The 25,774-nt window shown below is 42.1% G+C and overlaps 1 protein-coding gene across 8 annotated transcripts in view; it reads right to left on the bottom strand.

Moving 5' to 3' along the window:
- NTM (neurotrimin) overlaps positions 1–25,774 on the bottom strand; it is a 1,404,754-nt gene that overhangs the window by 1,065,111 nt on the left and 313,869 nt on the right. For all 8 annotated transcript variants that reach the window (XR_012423935.1, XM_045369936.3, XM_015436083.4 and 5 more), the window contains exon 4: positions 21,698–21,821. Coding sequence is in view for 4 of the 8 variants with exons in the window: in XM_074015665.1 (XP_073871766.1) it covers positions 21,698–21,821 (124 nt within the window). In the remaining 4 variants the exon portion in view is untranslated. The remainder of the gene's footprint in view (positions 1–21,697; positions 21,822–25,774) is intronic.

The raw sequence follows: 25,774 nt of genomic DNA, 5'->3' as shown, positions 1-25,774 counted from the left end.
GAAACCAATGAGAATAAAGACACAACATACCAGAATCTCTGGGACACAGCTAAAGCAGTGTTTAGAGGGAAATTTATAGCACTAAATGCCCACAGTAAAAGCAGGAAGGATCTAAAATTGACACCCTAACATCACAATTGGAAGATCGAGAGAAGGAAGAGCAAACAACTTCAAAAGCTAGCAGAAAACAAGAAATAGCTAAGATCAGAGCAGAACTGAAGGAGAGAGAGACATGAAAAAACCCTTCAAAAAAATCAATGAATCCAGGAGCTGTTTTTTTGAAAAGGTTAACAAAATAGATCGCTAGCCAGACAAATAAAGAAGAAAAGAGAGAAGAATGAAATAGACACAGTAAAAAATGATAAAGAGATACCACCTCTGATCCCACAGAAATACAAACTACCATCAGAGAATACTATAAACACTGCTACGCAAATAAACTAGAAAATCTAGAAGAAATGGATAAAATCCTGGAGACATACACCATCCCAAGACTAAACCAGGAAGAAGTTGAACCCCTGAATAGACCAATAACAAGTTCTGAAATTGAGTCAGTAATTAATAGCCTACCATCCAAAACAAGTCCAGGACCAGATGGATTCACAGCCAAATTCTACAAGAGGTACAAAGAAGAGCTGATACTATTCCTTCTAAAACTATTCCAAACAATAGAAAAAGAGGGACTCCTCCCTAACTCATTTTATGAGGCCATCATCATCCTGATACCAAAACCTGGTATAGACACAACAATAGAAGAAAATTTCAGGCCAATATCCCTGATGAACATTGATCTAAAAATCTTCAATAAAATACTGGCAAACTGAATCCAGCAGCATATTAAAAAGCTTATCCACCACAATCAAGTTGGCTTCATCTCTGGGATGCACGGCTGGTTCAGTATATGCAAATCAATAAATGTACTCCATTACATATACAGAAGCAAAGACAAAAACCACATGATTATCTTAATAGATGCAGAAAACGCCTTTGATAAAATTCAACACCCTTCATGCTAAAAAACACTCAATAAACTAGGCATTGATGGAACATATCTCAAAATAATAAGAGCTATTCATGACAAATCCACAGCCAATATCATAATGAATGGGCAAAAGCTGGAAGTACTTCCTTTGAAAACCAGCACACAACAAGGATGTCCTCTCTCACCACTCCTATTCAACATAGTATTGGAAGCTCTGGCCAGGGCAATCAGGCAAGAGAAAATATTCACATAGGAAGAGAGGAAGTCAAATTGTCTCTGTTTGCAGATGACATGATTGTATATTTAGAAAACCCCATTGTCTCAGCCCAAAATCTTCTTAAGGTGATAAGCAACTTCAGCAAAGTCTCAGGATACAAAATCAATGTGCAAAAATCACTAGCATTTCTATACACCAATAATAGACAAATAGAGAGCAAAATCATGAGTGAACTCCCATTCACATGTGCTACAACGGGAATAAAATACCTAGGAATCCAACTTACAAGAGATGTGAAGGACCTCTTCAAGGAGAGCTACAAACCACTGCTCAACGAAATAAGAGAGAACAAATGGAAAAACATTCCATGCTTAGGCATAGGAAGAATCAGTATCATGAAAATGGCCATACTGTCCAAAGTAATTTATAGATTCAATGTTATCCCCATCAAGGTGCCATTGACTTTCTTCACAGAACTAGAAAAAACTACTTTAAATTTCATATGGAACCAAAAAAAAAACAGCCTGAATAGCCAAGACAATCTTAAGCAAAAAGAACAAAGCTGAAGGTATCACCCTACCTGACTTCAAACTATACTACAAGGCTACAGTAACCAAAACAGCATGGTACTTGGTACCAAAACATATATATGTACCAATGGAACAGAAGAGAGGCCTCAGAAATAACACCACACATCTACAACCATCTGATCTTTGACAAACCTGACAAAAAACAAGCAATGGGGAAAGGATTTCCTATTTAATAAATAGTGCTGGGAAAACAGGCTAACCATATGCAGAAAACTGAAACTGGACCCCTTCTTTATACAAAAATTAACTCAAGAGGGATTAAAGACTTAAATGTAAGACCTAAAACCATCAAACCCCCAGAAGAAAACCTAGGCAATATCATTCAGGACATAAGCATGGGCAAAGACTTCATGACTAAAACACCAAAAGCAATGGCAACAAAAGCCAAAATTGACAAATGGGATCTAATTAAACTAACTAGCTTCTACACAACAAAAGAAACTACCATCAGAGTGAACAGGCAACCTACAGAATGGGAGAAAATTTTTGCAATCTATCCATCTGACAAAGGGTTAACATCCAGAATCTACAAGGAACTTAAACAAAGTTACAAGAAAAAAAATCAAAAAGTGGGCTAAGGATATGAACAGACACTTCTCAAAAGAAGGCATTTATGCAGCCAATAATCATGAAAAAAAAAGCTCATCCTCACTTGTCATTAGAGAAATGCAAATCAAAACAACAATGAGATACCATCTCATGCCAGTAAGAAGGGTGATCATTAAAAAGTTAGGAAACAACAGATGCTGGAGAGGATATGGAGAAATGGGAACACTTTTACACTGTTGGTGGGAGTGTAAATTAATTCTGCCATTGTGGAAGGCAATGTGGTGATTCCTCAAGGATCTAGAATTAGAAATATCATTTGACCCAGCAATACCATTACTGGGTATATACCCAAAAGATTATCAATCATTCTACTATAAAGACATATGCACATGTATGTCTAATGCAGCACTACTCACAATAGCAAAGCCTTGGAACCAACCCAAATGCCCATCAATGATAGAATGGATCAAAAAATGTGGCACATATATGCCATGGAATACTATGCAGCCATAAAAAAGAATGAGTTCATGTCCTTTGCAGGGACATGGATGAAGCTGGAAACCATTATTCTCAGCAAACTAACATGGAACAGAAAACCAAACACTACATGTTCTCACTCATAAGTGGGAGTTGAAAAATGAGAACACATGGACACAGGAAGGGGAACATCGTACACCAGGGCCTGTCATGGTGTGAGGTCAAGGGGAGGGATAGCATTAGGATAAATATCTAATGTAGATGACTGGTTGATGGGTGCAGCAAACCACCATGGCACATTTATAGCTATGTAACAAACCTGCACGTTCTGCACATGTATCCCAGAACTTAAACTATAATTTAAATAGTGTAAAATAAGCCAATAATGTTTATATAACAGAGTATGAAAAGTTTCCTGTTATTGTGTCAGACTCCATATCTTATTGGCCTTTAAAAAACTACTACTACCTGTCAATTTACGGGTCAGTGTCAAAGAAGAATAGCCACAGATACCTGAAAAGTCTATTAGAGTATTTCTCCCTTTCCCAGTACATATCTGTATGAGGCCAGATTTTTAGATACTTTGATCAAAACAACTTATTCCAACAGATTGAATACAAAAGCAGATATGAGTGTCTAGCTAAATTCTATTAAATCGGACATTAATGATACTGGCAAAATGTAAAATAATGACACATTCTTTTACTTTTTTTATTTTTGAAAATATGCTTGTTCTTGTTTTTGTTACTACGTAAAGGAATTATGGTTGCTTTTACATTAATTGATACTCTTGTTTTTTTTCAGTTTTTATTGCTAATATGGCAATATTCACAGCAATAACCCACATGTAATATTAATTCCTTTTAAGAATTTCTATTTTGATAAAATTTTTCAATATTCAATATTATTCAATAAATATTCAATAAAATAAATTTATTTCATTCAATAACAAAATTTATAGGTTTTTGGGAAACAGGTTGTGTTTGTGTTATTTTATTCAATAAAAAAATTTATTTCTAGGTTTTTGGGAAACAGGTTGTGTTTGCTTACATGAGTAGGTTCTTTAGTGGTGATTTGTGAGATTTTGGTGCACCCATCACCTGAGCAGTGTATGCTGTACCCAGTGTGTAGTCTTTTATCCCTCACCCACCTTGCACCCTTTCCCCATGAGTCCCCAGGGTCCACTGTATCATTCTTATGCCTTTGCAGCCTCATAGCTTAGCTCCCACTTATGAGTGAGAACATACGATGTTTGATTTTCCATTCCTGAGTTACTTCACTTAGTATAATGGTCTTCAATTCCATCCAAGTTGCTGCAAGTGCCATTATTTTGTTCCTTTTTATGGCTGAATAGTGTTCTATGGTATATACATAATAATTTCTTTATCTCCTCATTGATTGATGAGCATTTGGGCTGGTTTCATATTTTTGCAACTGTGGAACTGCACTGCTATAAACATGTGTGTGCAAGTATCTTTTTGTATAATGACTTCTTTTTCTCTGGGTAAATGCCCAGAGGATTATCTAGATCAAATGGTAGTTCTACTCTTAGTTCTTTAAGGAATTTCCACACTGTTTCCCATAGTAGTTGTACTAGTTTACATTCCCACCAGCAGTGTAAAAGTGTTCCCTTTTCACTGCATCCCTGCCAACATCTATTTTTTTTTTTTTAATTATGTCCATTCTTGCAGGAGTAAGGTGGTATTGCACTGTTGTTTTGATTTGCATTACCCTGATCTTCAGTGAAGTTGAGCATTTTTTCAAATGTTTGTTAGTCATTTGTATATCTTCTTTTGAGAATTTTCTATTCATGTCATTAGCCCACTTTTTGATGGGATTGTTTGTTTTTTCTTGCTAATTTGTTTGAGTTCACTGTAGATTCTGGGTATTAGTCCTTCATCAGATGTATAAATTGTGAAGATTGTCTGCAAAATCTCCATAGATTGCCTGTGGGTTGTCTGTTTATTCTGCTGATGGTTTCTTTTGCTGTGCAGAAACTTTTTAGTTTAATGAAGTCCTACCTATTTATCATTGTTTTTGTTGCATTTGCTTTTGGGTTCTTGGTTATAAAGTCTTTGCCTAAGTTAATGTCTGGAAGGGTTTTTCCAATGTTGTCTTCTAGAATTTTTAGGGTTTCAGGTGATAGATTTAAGTCCTTGATCCATCTTGAGTTGATTTTTGTATAAGGTGAGAGATGAGGATCTAGTTTCATTCATCTGCATGTGGCTTGCCAATTATCCCACCACCATTTGTTGAATAGGGTGTCCTTTCCCCACAATACGTTTTTGTTTGCTTTGTTGAAGATCAGTTGGCTGTAAGTATTTGGCATTATTTCTGGGTTCTCTGTTCAGTTCCATTGGTCTATGTGCCTAGTTTTATACCAGTACCATGCTGTTTTGGTGACTATGACCTTATAGTATAGTTTGAAGTCAGGTAACATGATGCCTCCAGATTTGTTCCTTTTGCTTAATCTTGCTTTGGCTATGTGGGCTCTTTTTTGGTTCCACATGAATTTTAGGATTTTCTTTTCTTATTCTGTGAAGAATGATGGTGGTATTTTTTTTTTTTTTTTTTGAGATGGAGTCTTGCTTTGTCACCCAGGCTGAAGTGCAGTGGTGCCATCTCAGCTCACTGCAAGCTCCACCTCCTGGGTTCTCGCTATTCTCCTGCCTCAGCCTCCCAAGTAGCTGGGACTACAGGTGCTGCCACCACGCCCAGCTAATTTTTTTGTATTTTTAGTAGAGACGGGGTTTTACCATGTTAGCCAAGATGGTCTTGATCTCCTGACCTCGTAATCCACCTGCCTTGGTCTCCTAAAGTGCTGAGATTACAGGTGTGAGCCACTGCGCCTGGCCATGATGGTGGTATTTTTATGGGAATTGCATTGAATTTATAGACTGCTTTTGGCAGGATGGTCATTTTCACAATATTGATTCTACCCATCCATGAGCATGGGATGTGTTTCCATTTGTGTGTGTCATCTATGATTTCTTTCAGCAGTGTTTTGTGGTTTTCCTTGTAGAGGTCTTTCACCTCCTTGTTAGATATATTCCTAAGTGTTTTATTTATTTGTAGCTATTGTAAAAGGGGTTGAGTTGTTGATTTGATTCTTAGCTTGGTCACTGTTTGTGTATAGCACGGCTACTGATAAATGAATTCAGCAAAATTTCAGGATACAAAATTAATGTACACAAATTGGTAACCCTGCTGTACACCAAGAACTTCATGTTTTTGAATGGCATAAAGGGTTCCAGAGACCAAAAAGTTTTAGAACTACTGGCTTAGAACATACCAGGTGGTGTTCAGACCCTTTCATGCTTGCAGACGTGCAAGGAGTTCTCCTAGGTGGTGGGTCTGAGGACACAAAGCCCATGGCATCCTGTGATCTGTTAGGATCTGCAAGGCCATGTCAGGATCACTTCAGAAATAATAAGCTGTCTACAAAGTTTTTTTTAAAAAAAAAAAACACATATCTGCACTGATCAGGATATTGGTTAGAAAAACCATTTCAGGGCTCAAAGTAACAAAATTTTATTTTTCACACTTGCTAAGTGTACATTTCAGGTCATCTGGGCCTATGTTTCACATCCTTTCACTCCAGAATTCAGGTTGACAGAACATCTAACATACAAAGTGCTGTCAGTTGCAATGGTAGGGAGAAAGGAATATGGTAAATTGTCCATGTGAAGAGAACTGGCTTCAATTTAAAGGAAAGACCCCCCTGAGAAAACCCGTGTGGCTCTTACACTTACGTAGTTTTGGCCTAAGCAAGTCTCATGACTTTGCCTGACTTCAAAAAGGTCAGGAACCTGCCATCCTACCATGATACTGTGATCTGGGAAGGAGGAAGGGTGGGATGTGAAGACAGTCAACATCAGGAGCTCTCGCGACTGCCACAATCCTCTTCCTCCGTTCGAAACTAAATTCCCATTGATAAAATTCACTGATATCTGATTCTTTAGGTTGTTCACGCACTTTTCATATGTAATTATTGTATACATGCGATTTTGTATTCTTTCCATTTGACATTATTTGTCGTGTCTCTATAGTTCTCATATTTGTAATTTGGATTTCACTGTCAACTTTTATTCTATTAATAAATTATTGTAATTTTAAACATTGCTTGCTTGGGTATTTGGGTAGTAGGCAGCTAGTCTTTCACTATTATAGATGGTTCAGCAACGCACATCAATATATGGAAATACTTTTTAAATAGTATTTATTTGTGCTTACTGAGTCAAGAAGTAAGATGGAGTTTTGTGACGACACGTTACATATGCCAACCATTTCATAAGCTTTTGTGGGTAAGGATCTGGCCTTATTCATTCTGTATCCCCAGAACCTAACAAAATATCTGGTTGGTAGGCATTCAATACTTTTCTATTGAATGAATGACTCTTAGCAGATTGCTTTCTGGAAATCTTATACTAATTTACAATGCTGTCAGTACAGAATTATATTGCTCTAACAGGCTCTTTAATAGTTTGAGCAGTGGTTTTCTCTTCACTAATTTAATGATTAGCAGGTTTAAGCATATTTCCAAAATTTTTCTCTTTTAGTGTTTGTGTTCTCACTTGTGCTCTACTTAGTAAAGTAAATCTGACAATTTCGCTTAGGAATTGTCCCTATATATTTTGTTTTTTAAATATTTGGGGCTGTTGTGGGGTCATTGAGAAAAGAGAACAAACTAGGAATAGGTGGAAGTGGAGGTGGCGGGTCTAGCTGAAGAAGTAAAGCATAGAATTATATTATTATCATCTTCCTCTTCCTCATCAACAGTTATCGTTTACTGAATACATTTTATAAATACTATATCTAGTCCTTGTATTACTGAAAGGTAGATACAATGGTAACTCCAGGATGGGGAGAAGATACTGAGGCTCAGAAAAGTTACAATTGCCCAAGACCTCACAGGTAGGAAGAAGCAAGTCAGGTTTTGCATCTATGTTTTTCCGCACTTGGAGCCTGAGTTCCTTCTCACTGCTTCAAGCTGCCTTGCCAGCACTCACAAGAACACGTGGCTGACAACCCGAAGCACAGGGTGGGGAGGACCCCCCTCGGGTCAGTGGGGACTGATGTGGACCCAACCACTCTGTGGGCAAGACGTCTGCAGAGGCACTCAAGGAGATGTTGTTCAAATACTAAGGACATCTGACCAGAGGCAGGGCCCTGGCAGCATCTGGGGTTTTGGACAGAGTGGAGTTCTCAAAGGCAGGCACGTGCATGAGAGGGGCAGGTTGTCACAGCCCTTTATTGTCAGGTGCCGTTTTGGGGCTGGCACCATTCACTGGGGAGCAGGAGGACAAACCAGAGAGCAAGGTGGCAGCTCAGTCACGGGCTTGGCACAGAAGGACACAAGCAGGGCGGGGAGGAGCCTGCTGGGCACTGAGAGTTCCCAAGGGGCTTAGACTCAGGACCCAGTTGCAGACATTGCCGTCCATTGGCAAGAACTGGCTCCCAAGCCGACTGTCAGGGCCTCTTCCTCAGCAATCCCACAGGCAGCCCTTAGTTACATATGGCTGTCTATGGCTATTTACAGCCAAGTGCGGTGGCTCACGCCTGTAATCCCAGCACTTTGGGAGGCCGAGTGGGGCGAATCACCTGAGGTCAGGAGTTCGAGACCAGCCTGGCCAATATGATGAAGCCTTGTCTCTACTAAAAATACAAAAATCAGCTGGGCTTGGTGGTGGGCGCCTGTAGTCCCAGCTACTTGGGAGGCTGAGGCAGGAGACTCACTTGAACCTGGGAGGCGGAGGTTGCAGTGAGCTGAGATTGCGCCACTATGCTCCAGTCTGGGCAACAGGCAGAGACTCTGTCTCAAACAAAAAAAAAAAAGGAAAGAAAGAAAAGGCTATTTACATGTAAACTAAGTGAATGAACAAAAGTTAAAACCCTGGTCCCTCAGTGACACTCAGTCACACTAGCTAGCTGTCCAGGCCTCGGCCGTGGCCAGTGTGTCAGATGCAGATGCAGAACAAGCCACCGTCTCAGGACATGCTGTGGAACAGGGCTTCAGCCCTTGCTTCTCCAGGTGGGCCAGCACGGGCTGCAGCGGCAGCTCCTGCTTCGCCTGGGAGCCTGTGCTGGGATCAGAACCTCAGGCCTCTCCCAGGCTTCCTGCCCTGGAAACTTCAGGCAACAAGACCCCAGGTGCTGCGCCAGCACATCCAGGCTCAGCGACTCTCCTCTCTTCCCAACGGGTCCTGCGCATCTGCTGTTGCTGTGGAGAGCTGTGGACCTGAGTGAGCTGCGAGGCGGGGGGCAAGGGAGAAATACTAACCTTTCATTTTTCGTCTTTACAGCAAACGTTTCCCCAGTCTACTGCTCTTCCTTTTATTTTAGTTTTGTTCATTTTTTATGAATATATTTTTGGATCCTATTAATATTTAAAAGATTGTGATGGTGGGAGCCTGCCTTGGCTCTTACTTGGGAACAAATCGCATCCCTCCACCCCCCACCCCTCCCGCTTTGGCTCTGTCGCCAGCACCTCTGCAGGCCGCCCTCCTCTGGGTCTGTGATTTCAGCAGCTCAGAGACACGCAGTTTTAGCAGCACCACAGAGGGGTGGAGTGGAAAGACTGTGCGCCCAGCTTCTGCAGAGCAGCTCCACGCACTGTGGGAGAGCAGGGAACTCATATCTGCCCCAGCAGTGATACGGCCCATCCTGCAGGACTTCATAAATATTTAACAATGAGCACTTTGTAAAAGAAGAGTATTATTAAGGGTGGTGCCGCCAGCCGCTTCGAATGTGCCCCGTATATCAAGAGCTGCTAATGCTCTGTGGACAGAACCCTTTTGCAATAGCCCTAGGCAAATCAACTCCTTATCTTTTAAGGGAGTGGGGAAATAATTTAGAGGAATTTGTAAACATTTCTGACCCTCAGAGGAAGTAAGCTGGATCCTCTCCTAATAGAGAATGGCATTCCAATGAATCATTTATCTAAGACAGAAAAAGCAGTGACCAGAAAGAAGAAATATATATACACGCCTCTCCCACCCCTGCATCCCCGGGATGTCCACAGCGAGCAGCAGCTGCCCGGCCAGTGTTCAGTGAGACTTCTTTTATTCTGGTGCTACCAGATGAATCTCTTATCGCCCTGGAAGCCAGTCCCAGGCCACTTATTTCAGCACTCCAACCTTTAATGATACTGGTTCAGTTTTCTTCACTCTATGGATTGGATACACCACATTGCAATTCAAATCACCCCAAACACCACAGTAAGCATGAGGTGATCACATTTCTTCCTAAGTGTAAATGGCTCTCCACAGGGGACGCATTCTGGGAGCTAGGGGCTGGGACAGCATTGCCCTGGCAACTCCTTTTTTCCCCAGATGATCATCACTGGAGGTAAATGCTTGGAAGATTAAAGTCTCCAATCCATGTAGCACAAACTCCTGTTAGCTCAGGAAAATATCCTCCATTGGCCATCTTTAGTATAACCAATATATCACAAGGGACTGTAAAATGAAAGGGGTGTGTGTGTATGCATATCATGCTTATTACATTTTCCCAGTAAAATTCTGCTTTCTTTTATCTCATGACAACTCTCCTTGTGAAGAGTCTGAAAAGTTAAATTGACTAGTTCAAGGTTACCCATATAAGCTCGCAAAACAGCACTTGGGTGTTGGCTATTATAAAATACTTCCTCCTAAGGCCTACCAGGAAAGAAATGGACTTCAGAACCCTTCTGTAGATTGTATTTCTGTAAGAATAAACATTTCCGTGGAGCTCACCTTTCACACGCAGGAGGAGGATCCTAGACTATGCACCTGAATGTGAGCCCCTTAAGTAAAGTAGGGGTCCATCGGCCTTGTCACAAGTGGTTCTGCATTTCAGTCAGTAAATTGCCCAGAGCATGATCAATTGCCATTTGTTTGCTGGGCACAGGTAGGAGAACATAGAGAAAATGCTGCTGTGCTAACTGAACCACATACCAGCTTACCCCACAAACCTAGCCTACATATTCATGAGCAAGCACTTTCCAATGTATATGCTTTATTCCAAGTTGTAATCAAAAAGTTCATTTTTAAGTTAGTTGCTTGGGACCTGGAATAAACTTTCCCATAGAAACGATGTTATAAATAGTGCTCTAGCCTAGCCCACAAATGCACATCTAGCTCAAAATGTGGTACTGGTATTATAGAGTTGCAAGGAAACTTTGTAGAAAACAACAGTGCAATACCCGTAATTAAACCAAACAGTAGAACAATAAGATAAAATGTTTCTCTCCCTCTCCCTCTCTCTCTCTTCCTCTCTTTCACATACATACACACACTCTCTCTCTCTCTCTCTCTCTCTCACACACATACACACACACACAAACACGGAAGTTCATTCTTGAGGAAAGTAAGATTAACTGGACAGGAATGAGGAGGTAATGGAGATGGTGCGGTGCTCTTGAAGGAGGCTTTGGGTTATGTCAAGAGCTGTTGAGGCTGATGGTTCAGGCTGCTGAATGCATCTCATTTCACTCCAAAGCTTATGCCTCGCCTTTTGCTTGATACAGGCGTGTAGCTGGCACTACTTCTGCTTATCCCCCATAATTAAAGTCGGGTTTTGCTTTTCCCTTACTGATTGAGAAAGGGAGCAAGAGAAACAGGGTGAGGCAGGGAGGAAAAGAAGGAGAGAGGCCAGGAAGACAAAAGGGGAGAGCCATTTTCTTGAAGCAACTAAGCAAGGGATCCAAACGAAGAGGAAAAATTAGAAGTTTAAAGAACATCTGTATTTGTGAGTCAAAGATCAGCTCAGAGGTGTCAGATGAATCAATCATAAGATGGAGAGTGGGGAGAGAGGAAGAGAGAGAAGGAGAATATGTCTGCTCCCATGAAGAGGGGGTGACACCTTAAGCAGTGTTTTTGCAGGTAGAGGACAGGATCTTTGTTGTTGATTGACACCAGTGAGACAGGGGACTGCCTTGGGGTGAAGCGGGGCAGATAAGGATAATGAACAGCTGCCCCTCCACTCAGGAGGGCCTGTGCTAACTTCAGGACCTAAAAGACAGCTCTGACGTTACTGGAGGTGAATGGTCTCCTTGTGCGTTATCATCACTATCATTTCTTCCATCATCTAAGTATGTCCCAGTGATCCAGTCTTCCCGAGTGGCCCTCTCCTGTTAGACAGTCCAGCACAGTCCTCTAGATTTCCAAGTCCCCTGGGCTCCCAGTCTCCCTCTCTCTTTGCCTTCCTCCCTCCGCCATCCTAGCTCTGCATTTCTTCACCTCAGTCATCTCCTCATGCCCCAAATATCCATTCTCAGGGATAGCTGTTTTGGAGAAACGAGGGATGACTCTAAGAGAAACAGTATCAAATTCAATTCCAGATGCCACTATTCCCAAATAGTCACTGACTCATCTCGGAGAACAGGGGCTCCCCTCTCCCCTGTCTTTGGGAATTGCCCTGAAGCCACATTTTGTCCTGTCCTCTATCCCCAGAGCACCTATCATTGTCAGACTACCTAGGCTTCTGGGGTGCCTAAGTTCCCTTCCTTTCCACGCAACTTCCAATAACTTTCAGGATGATACCAACTTATTAGTATGTAAAAGCTTATAATTGTCCCCATCATGCCCATGTGGGGTTCAGTGGGTGCATGTTACCAAGCTTCCCCACTGTCCTCTGCTCACTGCAAGAAAAAAGACAATACCCATGTGAAAGAATTCTCAGAACTGCAGCCACCATGGACTACAGATCATGCCCTGCACGGCCCTTGCTCTGGGGGCCTGACCCGTTAGTAGGAGGTCCTGCAAAATGGTGGGAACAGAGAGAGAGGTAAAGACAGAATTTTGTCTTCCAAGCAAGATGGAGACGATGACATGGGATGGTTTGTATGAAAGAAACAACCTTGGGGGAAGGGACTCTAGAAGCTCCCAAAGGTCACTGAGTGCTCAGGAACCCTGGGCTCTGTTGAAGATCTGGTAAAGACTTAAGAGATGCAAACCTGGAATTCCAGTTTGGACTGTACTGCTTTAAATGTGACACAGCTCTCTGGTCCAGACTTCTGTTTTATTATGCAGAAGGATTTAATTCTTTTTTGTCTCAATCCTCCACTGCAGACTGGGCTTTGGAGTCTAACCCAAAGGCCTAGTAATTGCCTTTCCTAAACAAAAGAGTCATCTTCCCTGAGATAAAACCTCTACTCCCTTATAATGCACAAGTGGATGAAGTCATTTTTTTTTAAATAGCAATCTTTTGCCCTCAGCTTACACTTATTCTCTGTGTTCCTCTACAATTCACACAGAGCTCCCATATAGTCTCCCCCTGATAACCCTCACCCCAAAAATAGATTCTTATTATTCAGGTAGTAGCTGCTTAATAGTAAAAATATTTTAATCTCCACCGAAAGAAAGTAAAATAGGAAAATATTGCCACCTGGAATGCTGGATCAAAGCTGAATGACAGTTGTCTTCCCATGACTGGCTGTTAGACCTGGGGAGGGTGGGAGCAAGCAGGAGGCAGGAAGACTAGGTACCTGTGGGCTGGACACACAGGGTCACCTGGAGCCGCGCTCAAGGGCACTAGGAAATTGACTCTACCTGCCATTGTTAAGAACACAGAACGTGGCAGGTCCTCTTGGCGGCTCTGCAGACCCTCCCTAGTCTTATTCTCTCCAGCCTGATCTCCTGAACCTCCAGCCTGATCTCTTGAACCATGGTGAGTCCTTTATTTTCCTGACTTTATGGTTTAACTTGGCTGTGTTATGAACTGAATGTTTGTGTCTCCCTCAAAATTGATATGTTGAATTATAACCTCCAGTGTGATGGAGGTGGGGCCTTTGGGAGGTAATTAGAGCATGAGGGTGGAGAACTCAGGAATAGGATTAGTCCCCTAATAAAAGAGACCCCAGAAAGCTCTCTCATCCTCTTTTGCCATATAAGGATGCAGTGAGAAGACGGATGTCTAAACCAAGAAGCAAGAAATGGACCCTCATCAGAACACAGTCTGCTGGCCCCTTGATCTTGGACTTCCAGCCTTCAGAACTGTGAGAGATAACTGTTAGTTATTCATAAGCCACCCAGTTTATGGTACTTCGTTATGACAGCTTGCAATGACTGACAGCTGCCTTCCATTTTCCTCTCCTTACTTCATACTTGGCTTGACAAAGTTGGGTGTGGCAAATAATTTGGGGGTGGGGATTTTTATCTTGAACTTCCCTGACCCTCCAAGTCCCACTGTGGTAACTGAGCAGAAGGCTACCAAGTCTCCTTTTTTGGAATATCTACTTTAAGATTTCATTTGTGAAGACTGAAAAGAGTGAGCTGCAGATTTCATTTTGCTGTTATTTTAGTAGTGAATCCTAAATATAAAAGGATTATTCTGAAAGCAAGTTTACATGAATTTTGTAAAGAAAAAAATACACCAGATCTATTGTCAAGAAAAATATGATTAAGTGATGCAAAGGCAATTGACTAATTTGAAATCAATTAATTTGACCTGGCTTACAACAATACAGAGTTACAATACCCCAAAAAATTCCGTTATGTTTTCTTTATAATCACACGTAACTTTAAATGCTCTTCACAGAGTGACAAGATAGAAAAATTGAAGTTTTAGTGGAGATGCCAAGATGCAGTAGGTAGAACATTCCAAAGTAAGTGGTCAGACAGTGTAGATTACACAAGGAAATTACTAAAAACTCTGCACAGTGCTACACTTTTCCCGCTTTCAGGATGTAAAGGGTCAAGGGAGGGTATGATGAGTTTTCCTTTACGAATAGCTATCACTATGCTTTCAGACTCAGCCTCTGGGGGTATTGGGTGGAGGGGTTTCCTTCTTTTCCCAAGAGACATTGTGAGGCTGAGTTTCCAGTGGTCAGTGTCAGGGCAGGTGGCCAGAACCTGACTCACAAGGAAAGGTGGAATAGGAGGGTGGCCTCTAATTAGCCTGCACTCCCAGCTAGTCCGAGTGAGCAATGCTTCCTCTGCTCAGACATGGCCATGCCAGAGCAAGAGAGCTGGGCCTGACCTCCTTTGAGTCTTGCCCAAGAATGCTCCCACCAGAGTGTGAGAGGAATTCAATGGTAAGGAGGATCCGTGGGACCTCATGCTGTTCTTTTGCCATGAACATGCACCTTCCCTCAGCTGCCAGGGCCTGATTGCTCTATGGAGAAGGGAAGGACGCCCCTGTTCCTGTGACCATCCTTCCTCCTAGGTTCCTCTGCCCAGCCCCATCAGAGGCTGTCTTCAAGTTCCAAGTGGGTTGGGAGGAAGGTTACTGTCACGCTGGTGCAGGGTTGATCTGATATTAAATTCAGTTCAGAATGGTGATGAAAATCCTAGACTGCATATTCTAATTCCCAAACTCAGTTTGCATTTGTAACTGAAATAGAAGATCCGTTGCTTAAGAACCAATGTGATATTGAACCAGCCAGCCACAGTGCTGTCACAGAGATTGTTTACTGCCTGTGCTCATTCTGACTGGCCAGTGTGCATACCTGCTTAAGAGTGAGCAAAAATGTCCTGAGCCTGTCAGGATTTTCTTCAAATACAGGTAGAGATTATAATAGTGCAAAGAAAAACCTTTTAAAATATTGAATAAAATGTGAGATTTCAAGCTTTTTAGACCGACTTAATGTACTTCAAACTTGTTTACATGCTCTTTTGTATTTTTTTATGTGCTATTTAATATATGTTATTGGTATCATCTTTTGGATTTCAAAAAATAATACAATCTAGCATATGCTGAAATTGGGTAGGAATGAAAGACCACTAAGAGACAGGAGTAATTCAGGAGTTAATAATCATTTAAAACGGTTTTTCAAACTATCAATTATGATCCATTAATTAGCTATGAAATAAATCTAGCAAGCTATGGCTGAGTGTTTCTGTAAGTGAAATTGAATAGATGAAATAAAATAGAAAAAGACAGATTAGAATATAAAATGTCAGAGTACATCCTCCATCGTAAGATTAAATGTTATTCAGTGATGCTTTTGTTTGTTGTATGTGAGTTTATAGTTCTGTGTGTGTTCTGAGCTGAAGCTATAACATCTATTTCATACTGTGCTTCAGTCAAAAAAAATTTGAAAGCATCTGAATTCCAGCATATACAAAATCCATAAAAAAAAAAGTCAGGAATCAAAGGCATAAAGGCAGCATGAGAAATAGCATAGAACAAGGAAAAGGGAAGAATACATGCAGGGATCAGACAAGTTCCCGGTTTCTGCAGCCAACCCCTTTTCATTCTATTTTTCTAGAGTAGAAGGTAGTGCACTCACCCAGAGCCCCTTAAAAGGCATCTTACTCATTTCATCTTTGTCAACAGAAGGAAAGAAGGAAAGGAGAAAGAAAGGGAAGGATAAAGACAAAAGAGAAGGAAGAAAGGGACAAAATTAAAAAGCAAGCATGTTAGTGAGGACAGTGGGGAAACTGTCACCCCCATCCCCCTTTTAAAACAATCTCCACCTACTCAGGATCTGGGGGACGTGTGCCTCTAAAAGCCCACTTTGAAATGAAGGAAGCTCCAAGTTACAATTAATGAACAGCACACACAAACCACTTTGCAGTGTTGTCACACATGACATATAAAAGGTTGTGATACTAACGAAGTGATTGCACTATATGGAATGCCCTGGTAATTAACCTTATACACTGTTTTATTGAACACTCATCTTGTGCTGATCAAGGCAAACTGACATGTTTCGATAGAGTTTGCAGGAATATTTCACTACACATAGCATCTTCCCAGGGTTTACATTGACTGAAGACACTACCATGCAGGATGAACTACACTCAGGGCCGCCACTTTGTGCTGAGTTTAGGTGGCACCTTTCCCAGTGCATGCGACATGAATGGCGCTCCCTGGAGTCCTGAAATGCAGTGGTCCTGACTACACACGCTGGGGCTCCAGGGCTACTGCCACAGTGCCCCCTGATGGCCAGAACCCCACCTGCATCTGGGCATTGAGTGCCGGGTATTGATTTTTGCCTCTACAGCGGGTCCCAGCTTAGTCTTCATGCGCTCCCACCATGGCCTTCTCCTGGGCTGCTGAGGTCTCTTGACTTCCAGGTAGTGAGTATGGCCTCATTTTTATAGTATCCCTAAGTCATCTGGTGGGCCTGATTCCAAGAAAATTTTTTTTTTTTTTTTTTTTTTCAGTTCACTGCCAACAAAAGCCTCACCCTATCTCCTCCCTCAAGCATACTTTTTCAACGCCTGGGGAAGCCTCCAGAGCACCTGCAGTCAAACCCCTTCCAGCACGCCCAGCTCTCATTGACCTTCCTCTCAGCACTTAGGTTTTGCACCACCTAATTGAGCTCTCATTAACTGCTATCTGTGCTGCCCACTGTAGTTTCATGTATTGCTGTTAGTCTTGGCTGCTTAGAGTGTGAATCCCACAGTCTTTGGTATCCTTTGCAGCAGCCAGCCCCCTGCAGTGCCTGAAAGTACTAGCCACACCTAGAGGTCAGTGGCAAGGAATTGGTTCTTTGAGCATCCTCCTCTTTATGTGTGAAAAGTGACTTCAGGACCAATGGATCCCTTTTGGAGAACTTATGAATGCTTTGATCATGGTTTCCGAAAACATGAAACGGAAAAAAAATTTAAAAATATAAATATATATATATGTGCTTTGCACACATAGGTTTTCTTAACACTGACCATTACCCTATTTGGTAGGTATTTTTTTCACCACAGTTTAACTGAAAAAGAAATGGAAAACCAAAGAGGTTAATTTCTCCAAAGTTGTACATCTAGCAAATGGCAGAGCCTGGACCCCAAGTCTGTATTCCTCAAGAAAATACTGTCTCTCATGTAGGTTATCCCTGTCTTAAACTTTAAATAACTAAGGTTTAAATGCCAAGGAGTCATTCCAGTTCCCCAGGAGGCCTGAGGACATTCCTTCCAGGGAACTATTAGCTAGTTATCCAGGAGCTAGAAGAGCTTCAAGCTGTGTCCCACGGTCTCACAGTGGGCACAGGTCTTTCATAAGAAAATCACCTGTAACCATCAGGATGCCAGAAAGGCAATGGAAAAAGACATGATTCAAGTGAGTCACAAAATCTGGAGGAAAATAACAAAGAAATCCAGATTCAAAAGATTTAAACGAACAAATGAAGATACAATAGTAAGGTGAAGTCATTGAGGAAACACACGAAGCTGGTCAGAATGTATGGACAGCTTTCTACAGACCTGATACTCTTTTAGAAGGGCTATGGGCTCATTGCTACAGGAAACAGAACTCAAGGTATACATGGCCAGAAGTCTAGGTACTGCCAAACCCAAGTGAAGCTACAATAATGATTTTAAAATTGTATTGAGCATATATTATGCTGAGCACTGCATTCAACTTTTAATTTATGTATATTACCTAAACTAACGAAAACCTGGTGAGGTTGATTGCATCCACAAATGGGCATTGGTCTTCTAGCCAATAGGAATACAGCAGTGAACAAAAGAGACAACACTCTCTTTCCCGTTGGAGTCTACATCCTCAGAGGAATGCATTATTAGAAGTAAGATAATTCCTATATGACAGATAAGTAACCCAAGGCTTACAAGGGTTAAGCAACTTGTCTGAATCACACAGCTACTTGATTGCAGAAGGCTCAGGTTTAAATCCAAATCTGTCTGACTCCAAAGTCCAAATCGAGACCCACCCTCCACTGTCTGCAGCTGCACTTGGAGTACAGTGCCAGTTTAGCCAACTATAAGATCCCACTGTCAATTATCCTACTTACTGGAGCATTATACACACAGTCTTTATTGTCCATTCTGGCCCTTGATCATACTGTCATTTACTATTTTCTAAAAGTTTCATGGATGTAAGACTTGCTTGCCAACCTACATTGAAAATTCCTAGAAGGTTGGACAAGATAATATATTCTGCAGTATTCCCCAGAGGACCTAGTATCTTACAGGGCTGGGCAGATGCATTTCACACAGGTTTTAAGCACTTCTGAATATGCCAGGGCATAGTATTCAGCACCATGGAAAATTTTTTTTAAAATCAAATAAAATATTGCCCTTGCCATCCACAGTCTTATAACTTAGTGGACTTGTCATTAAAAATTGACTGATGGAACTGTAGCTTCAACAAATCCTGTTTTTGAGAATTCATGAAGGACTGGATAAGGTTTCCAAAGACAAGAAACAAATAAATGCAATGTATGTGTTAAAAGGCAGGAAGGCGACTTGGAAAGTTAGAGATTGATAACAAAACCTAATTTTCCTATGAGAAAGCTCTCAGGGCAAATCAAAAGAGAATCAATTGGGAGACAGACGAACCGCAGAGTGCTGGGAAATACCAATGTGGCTTTGAAAGAAGCACATTGTGTCTGACCCATCCGGGTTACTCCTACCTCAAAGAAAAAGATGATTCTTGTAGAAGTGATGACACGATAAACATATTAGAGCTCAAGTACAGGAAGGTTGTTGATTCTGCCTATGTGACATCCTCATAAATAAGCTAACAAAATATAGCCTAGGAGACTGCCCTAGAAGGTGGGTGCACTCAGATGACTGTGATAACCAGCCAGCTGTCGGCCCAAGAAGCCAAGAAAGAGGCACTGGGGAGGAATGTGTCCTGAGTCCTGAAGTATGTACAACTTCCATTGATGACGTGGGTGACAGGAGCGAGGATGGGCTTATTAAGTCATGGGTGGCACTGGAAATGGAATGCAGGCAGCTTCCTGTTGAACTGGCCTGGAATTCCCTATGGCTCAGGCAGGTCATTAAAGAAATAGTTGAAAATGGGAACAGGTTAAATTATAATAAAGAAAGCATGTAGGGAAAATTTAACTTCTGATCCTTCTCTTTCTCTCTTGATTTTACTCCTGGGAGCCAAGGGCAAAGGAAGCCTTCACTTGAAGCCAGGGGCTTGGATATGCAAGGGTTGCCTGGCTTTCGATTGGGAGTTGCTGTACTGGGACCTTGGTTTTCTCATCTGCGCAATGGGGTAACAGTTAACCTGCTGCACAACCATCACCATGTGTGGATTAGTTCATTATTGATCATTCGAGACCCTAAAAATGCCAAGTGTTGCATAAATGCTAAGTATTATTATGCTTCATGTAAAGGGCAAAGATTTTGACTTGGAAAGAAAATGGGAAGAAAAATTACAGAAGATAGAACAAGAACACACAGGAGAGAAGCTATTAGCCAGTTTAGGGAGTACAACTGCAAGGGCTTGAGCATCATAAAACATCTGTGGTCATTTCCACTCACCTCTAGTTGCCGTGAGGGAGAAAGCAGTCTGTTGTCTTTAAGCAAAGAATAAGGAAAAGCAATAAAGTGAGCATTTGCCCTTGACAAGGTCAAGGAAATCTCTCAAATGTCATACAATTTAGGATGTTCTAAATGAAGAAATTACTTAATCTACCTGGAGGACTGTAGCCATTACATAAACCAACGTAAACAAGCCTCCAAAATCCAGCAATGAAGGATGCTTTGGTTCCATAGCAGACAGCTTGAAATTGACAAGTTTCCTAGGCTGCCCTTGAAACTCAATTTTCTGACACTCAGTTCATCCCAAATTAATGGAGACCCCTGTTCAACACCCAAAGCTGCCCTTTTGCGTTGCCCTCAAGAGCCCTTCCTGGGGTATAAAGAAGGCCATAAAGACAAATTCTAAATGTTGTAATATGATGGGGTGACGTCAATTAAATAAAATGCATTGATCTCAGTTAGAGGAGGGGAAGGGGCACTATAAATAAGTATTCCCCCGTTGGTCAGCTGAGCTACAAAAGGGTCAAAGGGATTAGGGGTGGAAGTTGCTTCGCAAGCCAATGCCATATGCAAAATAGAAACAATTTTCCCCATTTTTTTCCTCCCTAGTACCAACCACCTGCTATCTGAGGCATCCCTCTAATAAATTAAAAGAGCCTTGTCAAGTAGCTCATTCTATTATTAACTAGACATGTGTCTCTCCCGGGCTTCCTGGCAGATCAAGAAGACTGTCTGCTTTCTCCACAGGGTCCAAGGGCCACTTAGCTGAGCTCAGCAGCCTTCATGAAAGAAGGACAAGGAAGATAATGGCCTTAATTTGGCCAAGTAGCCCAGAAGAGGTCCAGTGCTAAACTATGTGATCACAGTCAGCATCCTTTTGGTGCTGTCCCTCCCAGGCCACTCAAGGAAGCTGGTGCTGGCTGTGGGTCTGGGCAGTAGGTGAGTGAAAGTGATACAATTTGGGCCTGAAATATCCTATCTGAAGACCCACTGGACTTTTTACCTGACTACATAGCTCTGGAGACCTAATAGAGAATTAATGTCCTGTCCTTGCAACCCAGTTGTCACAGGATAATGCAGAACAAATTAGCACATGCCCAGGCTACAAGGAAATCAGGACAGACAAAAACAAGACAGGCAGGATTCTAGACTACATTTTTGAAATGTGACCTCTCCTAAGACAGTTTGATGGGTCATTTCTGGGCACTTTGGTTTAGAAATAAATGTATATCTTTTTTTTTTTTTGAGACGGACTCTTGCTCTGTCACCCAGGCTGGAGTGCAGTGGCATGATCTCGGCTCACTGCAAGCTCTGCCTCCTGGGTTCACACCACTCTCCTGCCTCAGCCTCCCAAGTAGCTGGGACTACAGGTGCCCACCACTGCGCCCAGCTAATTTTTTTTGTATTTTTAGGAGAGAAAGGATTTCACCGTGATCTTGATCTCCTGACCTCTTGATCTACCCACCTCAGCCTCCCAGAGTGCTGAGATTACAGGTGTGAGCCACCATGCCCGGCCCAATAAATGCATATCTTCTTATGTCATGTTGGCCGGAAGAGAAAGAGGAAAGAAACAGTCAAGATGTCAGGAATCAGAAATGAATGCAGATGGGAACGTTACTCATATTAACTCAGTGACATTTGGGAGGCCCAACCACTTGAGCTCCATCTAGTCAGCTAAAGGAGCAGAAAATAACAAATATAGAAAGAAAATAACTTTAATACTTACATGTCTGAGAACACTGCTCTCCCCCACTAAACTGGGAGCATCTCCAAGGTAGTGGCCATTGAAAAAAATCTTTTCTGAAGCTTCTAGCACAGCATCTTATACGTAGTAGGTCTTCCACAGATGCCTGGGAATGAGCAAATGGTTAAATGTAGATTCCAAAATGCCCAGAAATTCAGCATAATAACATAACAGTTTTTGAAAAAATAGAGGAAATCATGTTCTAATTTCATAAGTGCAACTTAAGCAAACCTACTAATAAACGTAACCTATGTTAAGGCCTTGGAGCCCTCTCCTTTAGAAGTCAATTTCCACAGGCCCCCCAGTCAGGGAGGGCACAGTGTGGAGCTGACAATAGCTGCTCCTGTCTCCTCCCTACTCATGTCTACTACTCAGGAAATCAAAGATCTGTACAGCTGCTTAGGCCACCCTGAGCATAATTCATGTTGGTTTAGGATTTAGGCTTATAGGATTAGACTGATGATCATAAACCTTGCCCATTATAAAATTCTAAAATTATTAATCTTAAAATGAGTATAAAACCTTAGGCAAAACCAATAACAAATGCCTGCCAACTCTAAGACCAAGACGAAGTCTAAATCCTGTCTAATTTGGAGAGCTCAGGCTGGAGCGGATTATGGAGAGAGGCTGAGGATGCTCCCTCCCTGGAGAGGATGAGGATGAGGAGGACAGCATCACTACTTCTGTCCAAAGCCAGGGACCAGTAAGGATCCTCCAGGCAGCTCTCTAGTCTGCAGCCTGAACAGAGGGCTGGGGGAACTACTGTAGAATCGATACTACCAGGCTGAGGAATGCCCAAGGAAAAAAGGAGCTGGGACCAAGGACAGAACCCAGGGAGGCGAGGGCTCTGTGACCTTGCTTAGTTACAGGCCTTGCAATGGCTGCTTGCTTTTCAGAGAGTGAAAGGTGAGAAATGGAAGAAAGTCATGCATTGGCATTCCAAGGATGGGGAATATAATCAAATATGAAAGTTGCTTCTGACAAGATGGAATGTGAATTTGCCCATGCAGACAAACAATCCACTGCTGGCACACAGAGCAGGATGCAGAAATGAAGGGGAGGAGAGGCCAGTCTCAACTAGGGGTGTTTGATTTACAACTGAAGTTCAAAGTGATGATAATACCATGTTTTTACTTTTTAAATGGTTTTATCCTGTTTTTCCAGCCCATAAGGAATGCACCTTGGTGTCAACAAAACCCCTTTGTCTTTGTAAGCTATTTTGAAGCAAAATATCTGTAAATTACTTCCCAAACCACCACACAACTAGATCACGCTGAGAAAATGGGCTCTGTAAGAATGCAGTAAATTGTTTCTGTCACAGAAGAAAATACAACCAGTAGAAATCGTTATGGATGAGTCATTATGAGAAGGGGCCAAAAAAATTAACCTTCATCCGTTTTCTTTGTCTTTGTGCATGTAAGAGAGGCGGGGGTGTATATGTATGTGTTTATTTGAATTCACCAGCCACATTTAGGACCGGAGCTAGGAAGGATTTTAGAGATAAGCCCGGCCAGCCCCTTTGCTTACAAGGGTGGAGGAGGGAGAGGAAGAGAAAGAGCTGACTCCAGAAATGATATTGCTGAGAAGATACTTAGTATGATTGAAGGACAAGTGGCTCTGTGATTAAAGGAAGAGAGAGAAGAAAACTTTTATTCTAAAACATTTATTGACATTTATGAAGTAGCACCAAGCACAGAACTAAATGCTTTCATATGCTTGAGCTCTTCTAATTCTATTTCTTCCGAGGGCAGTCCTATTGGGTAGGACCTCCATTTTATAGATGAAGACATTGAAGTTTAAAAAGGTTGGATGACTTGTCTGAAGCCCCACAGCCATGAAGTGACTGGAGCTGGGATTCACATCATTATGGTCTGATTTCAAGCCCATGTCTGTTAGCCCATTTTCATACGACTCTGAAGAAATACCTGAGACTGGGTAATTTATAAAGTTGTTTAATGGACTCACAGTTCCACATGGCTAGGGAGGCCTCATAATCATGGTGGAAGATGAAAGAGGAACAAAGGCACGTTTTACATGGCGGCAGGCAAGAGAGCATGTGCAGGGAAACTGCCCTTTACTAAACCATCAGATCCCATGAGACTTATTCACTATCACAACAACAGCATGGGAAAAACCTGCCCCTCATGATTCTATCACCTCCCACCAGGTCCCTCCCGCAACACATGAGGATTATAGGAGCTACAATTCAAGATGAGATTTGGGTGGGGACACAGTCAAGCCATGTTACCATGCCTTCAAGCATGACACTATTCCTTTTCGGGTGAGCAATGTGCTGTGTGAAGCCTACCGTGAGCAAAAGGCAGCACCAGGCAGGATGGCTGGAGAATGAGAGTGTGCGCTGAGGTGTACATCTATGAGATTCAGAGGAAGTGACTGGCATTCCCCAGATTTGTACATGGACTTTCAGAATTTTCCAGTGAATCCTTACTCTGCATGCAGCTCTCTCAACCCCTTCAGCCACTGGGAGCCCCAGCATAGGGACTTTGTAAAGTTTCCTGGGGCATTCTGAATTCACTTCACTAGGCTCCAGCCTCTCCTCTCTGCCAATACAAAATCCATTGCTGGTCACTTGGTAATGATTCCTCATGTCCCCTCTATGCAAACAATGATAGAGAAAAATGCTCCATTAAAGTGTTAAACATCCCCTAATGTGTGGTAATTGATTTCACGTGTGGAATCAGGGACAGGCCAACACTGTGAGACAGTGGATTTGACACAGGCACTGTCTGATTTGATGAACACAGCAGTAAGGTGCTGGTTTCTGTGCAAGTGTTTGTTAATCATCTGGTAGACCTGGCCAAAAGGCCTGCTTCCATGTAGCAGTGCCCTAGGTGGACAAGATAGGACACAGAGGGCCACCCTCCTCCCTGTCAGTAACTATTTCATTTCAGTAACTACATCAGTTTACAAGCCACATGAATTTGAGGGCTGTGTCCTGCTCCATGGATCTGCAGCATGAAGCCACCTCTGAAGTCAGCCAGGCTGGGGAGACACTCTGAGGCAGATGGAGACCCACACAAGTTGCCCAGGGAGAGTCAGAGAGGAACGGAGGTTGTGGAAAGCAGCAAGTGGGGAGATGAGGACTGCACAGCAAAAACCATGTTCACTGCTCACCTACAGCAGTGCATCTGGAAGCCAATGTGTAAATCTGTCTAAAAGCCAAAGGCAACAAGAGGCATATGTACGCATGTTGCTGTATAGCTGACAAGGAGCTTCCACAGACATGACTCAGTTTGCATCTCCTCATCAATCTTGCAAGGCTGGTATTTTTGCCAACATAGAGAAAGAACTAGATTACTAATTCTCAAATGGGGTTGCATAGTTACCTGTGAATCTTTAAAAGAGAAACCGACACTCAAGACCCCTCCTTCCCACCCTCAACCCAGATTCCTATGTTTAAATTATCCCAAGTGATTCAAACATATGCCAGGTTGAGAGCCACTGAATTAGACAAACGTGTGCAGATGGATTGATTGAAGACAAATGTATTCCAAATGGAGAAGGGCATAAAATTTAAATAAATAAATTTAGGATATAGGAGAAGAAGGACTAGAAACACAAAAACCTTTCAATCTGGCTTGGTCTGAGAGAAAAGGCTGAGGGATATGGATAAAGCCATGGGGCCAGTGCAAGGTGATCACATTCTGTGCTCTTAGTAGCAGAGGCTTCTCAGGTGACGTGCAAGTACCCAGAGTCAAGCATCCCCAATCCATATGATTTGGAGAAGAGAGGAGACAGGCACCTCCTCAGATGGAAGCTGTGCTCAGACCAAAGTCAAAACATGAGCACAAAAGAGGCCTGAGGAAAAGACTGTTCTCTGTCCTTGCTTTATACTCCACAGACTGACTTGAAACAATTTTTAGAAGTGTCCTTAACTCCTGGGGGACTCATTTAGCAACACACCGCTTCCTCTAATGAACTATGAATTGTGCTGATATTCTCATCTCCAGGCAATGAAGATACTCTCTGCAGCTCCTAGGTTTCAACAGGAACTTGGACAACTCCTACAGATTTGATGCATGAGCAGTACAATAATAA

The sequence above is a fragment of the Macaca fascicularis genome, chromosome 14, assembly GCF_037993035.2.
Source record: "Macaca fascicularis isolate 582-1 chromosome 14, T2T-MFA8v1.1".
NCBI classification, from domain to species: domain Eukaryota; kingdom Metazoa; phylum Chordata; class Mammalia; order Primates; family Cercopithecidae; genus Macaca; species Macaca fascicularis.
This window is presented reverse-complemented; position numbering and strand designations above follow the sequence as displayed.